The 10,713-nt window shown below is 48.5% G+C and overlaps 1 protein-coding gene across 1 annotated transcript; it reads right to left on the reverse strand.

The window, feature by feature from the left end:
• Positions 1-529: 529 nt before the first annotated feature.
• Positions 530-10,206, reverse strand: E1B28_008004 (uncharacterized protein; the record flags this gene model as incomplete). The annotated part of the gene is made up of 8 exons (XM_043152787.1): positions 530-537; positions 598-1,872; positions 1,937-3,857; positions 3,909-6,482; positions 6,544-6,645; positions 6,696-8,652; positions 8,708-9,854; positions 9,909-10,206. The coding sequence occupies 8 exons, from the start codon at positions 10,204-10,206 to the stop codon at positions 530-532; spliced, it is 9,282 nt and encodes a 3,093-aa protein (XP_043010874.1).
• Positions 10,207-10,713: the final 507 nt, after the last annotated feature.

Here is a 10,713-nt window from a genome sequence, read left to right on the forward strand (position 1 = left end):
TATCAATCAATTGTGTCGGTGACCTTCTAAGAACCTGAGTCCTGAAATGAAAGTACTTCAAGTTTGCGAGCCTTTATTCTTCCATTTCCTCAGCTGGTGAACAAGGAGAGAAACATCTATAGCATATATCAGCAAGAATAATGGCCATTTTCACAAGGTCACCTTGAATTGAGGCAAGAAAAGTGATTTAAAGGAGATATGGGTTGATGGTGGATGGTGGGACGTTGGTCAGTCTTAAGGATAAATTAATGGCTTGGGGTGTGTGCAATTGGAAGATTCGTTTTAGAACTGTTCTTAACACTCAACGGCAGTATTTCGCACTTTTGAATCAATTATAAGTTGTACAATACTTACGAAGCGAATTTTCATCTCAATTTCCCGACGTCGATTTTCGGATTCCAATTGTGCTCAAGCTTGTAGATCACAATCAAATGATATTCTTAGCACCATTTATCAAAGGGGAATCAAGCTGCGAAAGCACTTTACAAGACATGAGGGATATTCTACAATTCACGGACACTGCTTCATTTCACATTTCTAGAAAAAAACGTCAATTTCGGATCGGATCGCAAGAAAAAGTTGATATTGAAAGCTCACCATCCGAACGTCCTTCAGAATCAAACTCGCTTGGCACGAGGAATCTAAAACCTAATACTTTCCCCAGATGCGTAGCCTCAAATGTTATGCCCTTTCGTCTGGAGCCGACCAAGAGCCTCAGATACTCCAGCGGGCTCGAACTGCGGGAGTTGGATGAGAGGCGATCGACACGGTTTTCGGGCTTCACAAATCCGTCGTTTTCGGATTTCATTTTGGCGTCTTTCGGAGTAGGCACGCCCAGAAGGGCACTGATACGACGATAGGCGTCGTAATCCGAAAGATAGAGCTGTCCTGCGCAGAGGTTAAGCTGATCAACCATTTCCTGTTCTGGCCCCAACCATGCATCAGAGGAAAGTCGGAAGGAGTATAGCCTCAGGTCGTCAACGGGTCGCATGAACTGGGTTATTCGAGGTGTGTAGACGTGAAGGCGCACGTGCTCACTCTGACGTATTGTGGGGAGAAGTTCGTTCACTTCGAATGGGCTCAAGATCACCAAGCAGCGCACACGACAGCTGGAGACTACCCAGTTTACAGGTCGAAGGTAATCACTGACCGAAAGTTTAGAAGTGGGTTTTATTGTGTCCAGGAAGTCACGAGTTGCAATGAGCATTGCACGCGTTGACCCTTTCCATCGAAGATCTTCCGTGCTCCCAGCACTGACTCTGAGGGACGGAAAGGCGTTATCAAACGCAGATGATCCTACTAAAACAACTCCAGATTCGACGAACTGTTTGACATCAGGATGAAGGACATGAGTTGCCGGTTCCGCTTTGGGTGGTCGCTCTATCTGCCGCTCGGTTTCCATTTCATGGCTGACCTCTCTTTCCTGTTCTTCTTCAATACGAGGGTCCTGGATTTCAGTTACGCCGAGCTGTTTACATCTGTTCCAAATCTCAGGTCTTTTGCGCGCCAGCATCGTTAAGCTGTTGTCATCCGTACTCGAAGATTTGCCGTACATCTCCTGCAGTGTACGTGCTTCGGGTTGTAGCCAGCTAGACGTGAGGGCTTCTCGGGCTTGTAGCGGATCCTCAGAAGAAACCAAATCCTTCCACCCTTCATCGCGAGCGGTGAAGTCGACACCTTGTTGAACCCAATGAGGAACGTGGTGCTGGATGTCAGCGCAGGTCTCGAGCATAGCCCAGCGAACGACATCACGACTCTCGACAATGTCTTCATCGCCCTTCCCGGCCCTCGCCCGGATAGCACTATCGACGTCCCTGGGAGCCATGAAAACGACGGTCTGTCCACGACCCAATTTGCGCATGCGCATGCAACCTAGAGTTTCAAAGGACTAGGATGAGCTCGTGGATGTCAAGTTCTAGTCAACAAGTAGACTTACCCTGAGCTAATCTGTCTTTTGTAACCTTGGGGCCCAACGTAACACAAGCCCTCCAGTTGGTGGGCAATTTCAAGTCGGTACCACGAGTATGGGCGTCATCGAGATACACCACACATTGATCAAAGTTGTCATGGAAGGGAGATAATGACAGGAGTTCACTTGTTCCGTTGTGTAGGACCTCTAATTCATCGTGTTCATTGAAGAAGACAGCTGCTTGAAGATTTGGTCTCTTGGAGAGCCAATACTTCGCGACTTCAAGGTTGGACAACCCCAGTATTTGGGCTCCAACATCGAGGAGTACTCGGATATCGGGCTGAAACGGCGTTTCAGCCGTTCCCACTATAGCGTCGATGATTTCCTGCCCAGTTCGGACCTGGACTGAAAGACGCTCGTAATGGTTATTTTCCGGGGCGAGCAACAAAGATAACATGCTGGCATTGGTACCAATGCGATCTGTGGTGTCTACCTGGGCGATCGAAGTCGGAAGAAGATGACGATTGTCGTTGGTTCCACTAAAGCCCGTCGTAACATGCTTCTTCCGGCGTGCTAAATCCCAACCTGTAGTGGTCAGCTTCTTTGGGAACTCTTTTGCGGCTTTGGGGAAGACGACTTGGGAGAGGTAGAAATCGATCGTAGCGGGATTCATTCTGAACAAGGGGGAAATTGTATCGCGGAATTGTTTAGTGTCCCTCAAATTGACGCCAGAAATGTTGCGAAGATCATCTGGAACATTGGAAATAGCGCGAACCCAATCTTCGTAAACACGCGTACGGTTGTCTGACCTAAAGAGGAGCTGAAAACTCGTCTCCAATTCGGCTTGTGAGAGCCCACCATATAGATAGCTCAAACAAGTTAAAAGGATGGCGACATCGGGGTGACCGAATTCTGCTCGTAAAGAGGGCACATCCTTCGCTCTGTATGGAACCGCCAAAAGCGATCTGGCTAGGTCCAGCCCAAAGTCGACTCTCCACCGTCTCTGTTGTAACACGTAAACGAGGATACCTTGTCCTAGTAATCCTCTCAATAGCAAGAGCTTCTTCCACAGATCGTCCGTATCAGAATCAGCCCCAAAGAATGCCCTCTCCTCGTGAGACAGCGTCTCGTTGGCTATGAAACGTTCTGCGATCTCCCCTATGCTACTTGGAAATCGTTCGAAAGAGCAGCTTTCAAGACGGCTGTCCATCACCTTCTTACGAACTTCAGAAACCAACCTCTCTCCAGCTTCGTGCTTGAGGACACGAATCTGCGGGAACTGATTATCGGATTGCCCTATCTCTAGTCCCAAAGGAATCGAGTCTTGAACGTGCTGAGCACATTCCTTGACAAGAGATAGGACTCCCTGGATTGTTCGCCAACGATTTGAGCCAAGTTCCAGTGTTTGCTGGGCTCCGACCGTATAGATGAGTTGATAGCGAGTATGTAATATCTCGTCGCTCTCATCTAAGACATCTCGTGCTTGGTCATCGAGCCACAGTTGTGTCTTAATCAACTGCTTGGACAGCTCGTTCTTCTCTACGAGTTTATCGACGGCCATAAGTTTGAATGATAACAAATGTTCAGGTTGAGCGACGATGATTGCATGATCACGAACCGCATCCTCGTAGAGTTCCTGCAGCTCTATTGCTTCCTGCCTTCCCATTTTAACGTCTCGAGAGAAAGGTAAGTACAAGATTGGACGATTGACAAGGCCACCAAGGCGCTGCTGTAGGAGGGAGAACATCTGACCAGCAAGCGATTTCAGAACGACAACCCTCAAGAGTTTCTCGCCGTCCGCAAGGGCTGCTGCAACGAATGGAACGATCACAGATGACTTCCCCTCGCCCATGTTCAGCTGAAGCAGGGTGTTCTCACCGCTAGAAGGTGAGGTCATTTCCTGCGCAACAGCGAGCTGAACCTTCCTAACAAGAAAGTCATTATCCACCTAGTAGGGAAGTCAGTATGAGAACCAAACGGAAAATTCGAATTGACCCACCTGAATGAGTAGCCAATCAAAGTCCTTGACTGCAAGAACAGACTCGTCGACGTTGAGTTCCTTCTCGAGGTCATCACCCTTTTCAAGTTGAGCTAGACATAGCAACCTCCGAGACCTCTGACACAGGATCAGGCTTCGCGCTAGATGGCGCAGAACTTCAATCCAAGTGGCTGGTACCTCGAATGGAGTGATCGACGCCATGCTCTGCAAGACAGAATGAAGTTCGTAAGCCGGCCACAAGTTTGCCTGCTGCAATATCTCCTCAATAGGTTTGGTCGGGTTGCTGAGTGTGTGCTGTACCGTCTTGAACACCTTGGAGAAATGGTTTTCGCATTCCTTTCTGTACGTTGGTAGGCCGTTCTCCTGATGCATGGACCCTAGTGCATCTAAACTTCCTTGAAGACCTTCAGCATAGGTATGGTGAATGTTTTGAGTACTGTTCTTCAGCTCATCCACTAGCGACTGCAGGTTTCTGCAGTCGTGCTTAGCCCGGCCAGGTAGAGTGCTGGGTAAACGGTCCAAACACAATGGAGCCATCCTTGCTTCAAAGAGGTCATGTAGGGAAACGAGGAGAGACCTTGATTGTGAAGCCATCGCTAGGCATGCTTCGGATTTGTAGACGCATGCTAGTGATTTGAGAGATGAGTCACGGACAATGTCCAGGTGCCTTTGTACCTCGTTGACATGGTTTCGAAGGTCCCAATTGTGATACCAGTCAGCGAACAAGGATCTCGCTTTTGACATAAAGTCTTGAACCATGATGAGTGAGAAGCTGGTTTGCATTGGAGCTGATGGCTCAAGGCAAGGCCATTGGCGTACAACAAAATCAACTACCGTCTTTGCTTCCGATTCTAGCTGTTTGTCGTAGTACATTCTTCGTCGCGATTCAAGCTCCCAATAATTTTCGTCAGAGCGTGAAGGAACTTCTCTAGTATAATCATTATAATTGAATCCTTTTGCGGCGTTTTCCGCTACGCCAATCAAAGAGTCGCGATCGGGCTCAAAACCTTTAGACAGCGTGTATGAGTTCCATTGAGGGGGGTCAAGATTGCGATAATGTTCTCGATTGGTCGCAAAGGCAAGAAGAGTCGGGATGAGGCTTTGGACATCAGATGATTTGTGAAAGTATGCCAACGAACACAGTGTGAACAACACTTGGTGTAGGTTGGTGCTTTTGCTTCGGAGATGGTTGTAGAGCAGCATCCAAATGTCTGCCAACTCTCCATTCAACTCAACGTGGGATACCGTACGCCTTTCCATGGCGGAGCCTGATAAGTTGGACCATTTTTCGAACCACTGCAGTAGGTTGAGGGTAGTAGAGAGTCTTGCCGGCCAGGATCTAACCAGACTGGAGTTCGAGAACACTAGATTCTCAGCTGACGAATCAGGAATGTCGCGGGAGCAATACATGAGGTCTTTGGGGCATTCGAAGTGGAACTCTGGAGGGTAAAACCACAAGTTGCGTGCTGCCGCCCGTTGTAACAATAGCTCAGCAGGTAGAGAACTAAGGACTTGGACTGGTTTGGGATCTCGTTCACCGGGAAAGACCTGGAGTCGACGTGCGAAATCGAGAATGGTTCGGGAGGCCTCATAGAACTCGTCATGTTGGGCCAAAGATGGTAAATCTCTCCACTCAACCCTTTGCATGACCTTGAGATGTTCGGGATAGTAAGAACGTCTTGGGCTCAGTTCGGCAAACTTGTGGAGGAGGTCTTGAGCTTTTTTGTCGAGGGTAATGAAAGACCTGCAACTGGCTGACTTCAACTCCGCGAGAGCCTCCTGGGTGCCTGTACGTTCCGTCAACGGGTTCGGAAGGCATGACGATGTAACCGCGGTGAGATATAACCTGTAGAGCCGGGCATGCAGGCTGGTGTTCCCAGATAGTCGACCCAATAGATCGTCAATTGTGTATCGGAAGTACGATACACGACGTTGAGAGCCAATGTCAATAGTGACCTCTGTGTGTTTCGTGTTTTCATGTTTCGAGAAATCAACCCTTCCGAGAGGAAGGAGAAGTTCACGTCTCGCATCACACTTCATATTGCGTAACACGAGTTTGTTTGCGAGTCCAATCATGACTCCAGCGGTTTGATTGTCGTCAACGGCCATGTTAGGTAATGTGCTACAGAGGAGTTGTCCGTCCGGATTCAACCGAAATGAGAGGCGGTATCGTGGAAGTTCGACTGTCACATCATGAGTGTTTATGGAGTAGATCATGGTCATGAAGTTGCTCTTCTCCAACGGTTGAAGTCGAGAGCTGAGCATCGAGGCGGTCTGACTGCGAACATCAACAAGTCGAAAAAATCCTGAAGGAGGTTCTCGACACATGTAGGAATGTGAGTCGGTGAATACAATATGCCAGTTGGCTGGATAGGTATTCCAGATGTCGGTGCGTGGACGAAGCTCGATCACTTCATCATCCAAAGACAGCCAATGTGTATAATCTTCCACAAGAAACTGAGGAAGATCCCCGAGCAGTTTTGTGTGTGGAATCAGCTCAAAACGTCGGTTGGTATCGCGACATGTGGCCTTGATAATGAGTTCACCTTTATCGACATTGTAGGCGAAGAAAACCTAAGAAGATTGGCGTTGTTGTAAGATGTTGTATGTGTATGAGGATAAAGACGGTAAGTACCTGGTAGCCCAGCTTCTTGGGGTCCTTAACTTTGATGAGGTCTTTTGTCGCAAACTCTACACCAGGCTCTGATTGGTCGGGAGGAACTACATCGAGGATTGTCTATACGGGATAATCAGTACGCTATTAGAAGGAAACACGATTAGATTCACCTGCCCAAATATGCGTTGATACGTGAGATGGGACACAAATTTTGAGGGTAAGCGGCCAATAGGTTTACCTTCCACCAAAAGCTGACTCTGGAGGACGTTGAAGTGCACAGGCTGAGTGCCGTCCCGTAGGCATAGCCAGCGATCATTAGGTGCAGGGAGTTGGCACCAAGAAGATTCCGGAGTGCGGGAGTAAGCGGGCCAATATCTGCGGATAGCTTCGTGAAGAATATCATTGGACTCGATGATAGCGCTTGCAAGAAATTGTTCGAAAGAATGACTGAATCGATCGTCACGAGCGAGAAGCTGTCTGATGACCTGCGAGACATTAGCGCTCGCCAGGTCCAGAGGCATGTTATCTCGTAGGACCATCCCCGCTTCCAACACCATGGTAAGAGAAGACGGTTGACGAGACGTCTCACTGTTAGCAGAATGACCTTTACTGGACTGATCTTCAACGCAAGCACGACGATACCACCGAGAGCCAACATCGCACGTACTCCGACAGGTAGCTGCCATTTCGCACAATCGTAGCTGGAACTCCTGAGCATCATTGTCTTTGTTGATATCTTTCAATCTCTCGCCCACGTTCTTCATCCAGCCATACGCAACGCGTCGACAATCTCGTAAAACTCCAAGAAACGTTTGGCAAATCTCATCATTGGTGGACCAAGTTAGAACACAACGGGCGAGAAGAATGATAGTCCTCATCGTGGCTGCTTCTGACCAGTTGGGTTGGATGCTGACTAGAAGATCCTCAAGCTCCTCTAGGAGACATCGACGGAATTCGGGATTAAGAATTTCTTCGTGCCATTTCCACCGCCTTTCTTTTGACAACGAACCAATCTGTAACGCGGACTGGGCGATCAACATCTCCACCGCATCTTGAGAGAACGTAAGAGTTCGAGCGTGAATTTCCCTAAGGATATTCCCCCATTGAAGTCGTTCACCGGCACGTAGACTCCCGAAAGCGATGTACTCATGTAAACTGAGCTCTGGATGGCAATAAAATTGGCTGGCTAGGATATCGTTTGTGGTGTGGAGAGTCGAGTACAGGGTTTTTTGGAGATTCGAGTAGGGCCCTGTGGGGAGCTTGTACGTGCATTCGCTATCGATCGTACAGTCCCGGGCGAAACGAGAGGATACCCATACTTTAGTTGATAGATCATATAGTGAAAGTCGTAGTCCATTGGTCTTACAGACTTCGCCCTCCTCTGAAGGCAGCGAAACCTCCTTGTAGTGGGTCCTGGTCCAGGATTTCGTTGAAGATGCCAGGGAAAGCCTCCTGACGGAACAATGGTCAACAAAGCGGCAAAGCCCATCATAGCTGGAGAGCTCCACCTTGGCCGGGACAGAATCGGGACGAAGCTTGGCAGGTGTGCAGATATCGAGCAGGATATGGTAGGTGGCCTGGCGCCAAACTCCAAAGACAGTAGGACACGCGATTTCAAATACCGCCGCTTTCGCCTCCTCACCGCGGGATGGAAGTGGCCATTCGAAAATAAGGATCTTCATAGACTCATACTCTCTCTGCACCCGACACTTTTCACAATTTCGATCATGCTGTCTTCGACCAGTCCGCCAGTTTTCCCAAAGGTCACAATCCATCGCCCGATATTTCTTTCTAAGGTCGTCATATCGTGTATTTTGTTTCTCCAACTCTTGTACCTTTTTCTGACGGTCCCGGGTGGCTTGTGACTCTATCTCTTGTTTTAGGTTCTGAAGCTTCGTGCAACTGTCGAAAAAACGGACAGAGAAACTAGAGGATGATATCGAATCGGAAAATATCGTATCCGAGTCTTTCGATCGGGCATGACGGTATCGAAGATGCAGAAAGGCCTTCTTCAAGCGTTCAATCGACTCGGGTCGACGAAGGAGGAGGGGTTCAAAAATGGTCTCAACCATCTCTGGAGAATAGTCAAGCAGCAACGGACACTGCGCTACACATAACTTATCGAGCCTGTAAATTACCGTTAAGGGCTATGGACGACGAGGGGAAACGGTCAACTACATACCCAATCCAGAGATCCAACAATGTCAGGTACATAACCGATATCCCATCGGGGTTCCCACTATAGCGATCTTGAGCTTGCCTGTGGTACTCCTCAATCCATTTCCATATGGTCAAGCACGCCTCATTTAGAGTCAGACGGTTAGACACCCAATCATCAATCTCTTCCTCTACTGCACGCTCAAAGTCGAATAACCCTAAACCACCCAATTTTCGGAGGATACCATCCGCGGTATAATCCTCCAACTTTCCCTTAAGCCTCGGTTGTTCGCTGGGGTCGAATCCACTGAATACTCGAGCATGATATTGCCCCTTCAAAACGGTAGAGATATACGCTTTGCTGGTGTCGAGCGAAAGCGCGGTGTCTCCTGAAGGGTCCAAGCGCGACGGTTGCCACCCTTTCTGACCAGCAAACGCATCTTCGTTCTGAGCGACATCCCAACGTTTCTTCAGCACCTTCAGCACCCTCTTCCCAACTTCAGTCACCTCATCCAACAAAAAGGATGGTGCAGCTTCACCGAGCTTGTACACACGACGTGCAAGCTTCTTATGCATAATCGAAAGGATATCGCTATCAAATTCTGCGATAACAACCCTGCGGAGGATACGTGACATCAAAAAGGCCATGAAAGATTTGTACGTCTCGTGCGATCCGCTAGTCTTGTCTCCGAGGCATGACTGTAAGGCCACTCGAATGACAAGCCACAGAGGTGAGCGGCGCCAGGGAAGAAGAGCATTATCCCACAGAATATCATCTGCGATTCGTTTGGTGAATCGTTGAACATCTTCGGGTCGCCCAATACCACGAAGGATTCCAGTGAGGAGTTCCGTAATGTAACCTGGATGCGGTATGTCGCGGGTTTCGATGGTATTGGATCCAGCCTTCGTCGTGGTCGGCATAGCGTCCTTGATGACTGTGCCGTTCATTTGCACGAGGAAATCGCCCAACACACAAACGAAGTCATGTTTATTGGCTTCACTTGAGGGGACAGCTATCGCAGGTCCAGGGAAAGAGCGGTTCAATTTCCCACGGTTGGTCATGATAGTTTCGTTTGGGGCGGAGACCTCGAACGATTCGAAAACTGTCCTGTCTTGGAGCTTGCGAATGATGAGTCCAACGTTCTGTGCACGGATAAGAAAGGCAGCGACACCTAAAGTGATGGCAAGTTAGATTTTCTTAAGGGTGACTGGAGCACTCGAATTACCTCCGTCGTTCATGTTATGAATACACTCCGTGAGGCGTTCCTCGGTATAATCACGGTGGGGGAGGTAGAGAGAACAAAATCGGTCTAACATTGCAATGACATCGGGCCAACGGTTTTTTTTGTCGATGATAGGGAGACACTCTTGGTACTCCCGAGCAGCTTCAAGTACGACACGACAGATATCGTTGTCGTTTTTGGGGCTGGAGTCATCGGCTTGGGGAAGTTGAGGTGGGAAGAAGATGTGATTGGTAAGATATTCCAGGTCGTAATCATCTTTGGGGGACGATGGGAGCACCATCTCTGGCGAGAAAAACAGATCCGAGCAGGGCTTAAATGGATACGAAAGAGAGGTAACACACACCTCAAGAACCCTTCTTACTTAAAGCGCAGCAGACTCATGGCGGCGGCTATCAATCGATTGATACCATTCGATGCACTCCTTTGACGCTGGTGTTGGTCGCTGTGTAGTTTTGATCCGGTCAAAATGCTCAACACCAATATCCGTATTCATTGCTTGTATGGCATTGTGAGTACGATTGTTTATGGGCACAATACCGCGTATACGACCCACCAGGATAGCCAAATCAAAGACCCTTCATCATCGATTTTTGCTATGCATGCAGCGTCCTGGTTCTGAATTTGAAGTCAAAGCAATCAACCTATGCATTCCGTAAAGGATTTGCAGAAGCGTGAAATGAGGACAAGAGCGCCAAAATAGTTGTCGTGCTATCCAATAAGGTTAACGCGGCAATCTTTTCTGGCCTAATGGTGATATATCTTGCGCTGAATTTAAGCTCGAAGAGAT

The sequence above is a fragment of the Marasmius oreades genome, chromosome 4 (genome assembly GCF_018924745.1).
Source record: "Marasmius oreades isolate 03SP1 chromosome 4, whole genome shotgun sequence".
Classification (NCBI taxonomy): domain Eukaryota; kingdom Fungi; phylum Basidiomycota; class Agaricomycetes; order Agaricales; family Marasmiaceae; genus Marasmius; species Marasmius oreades.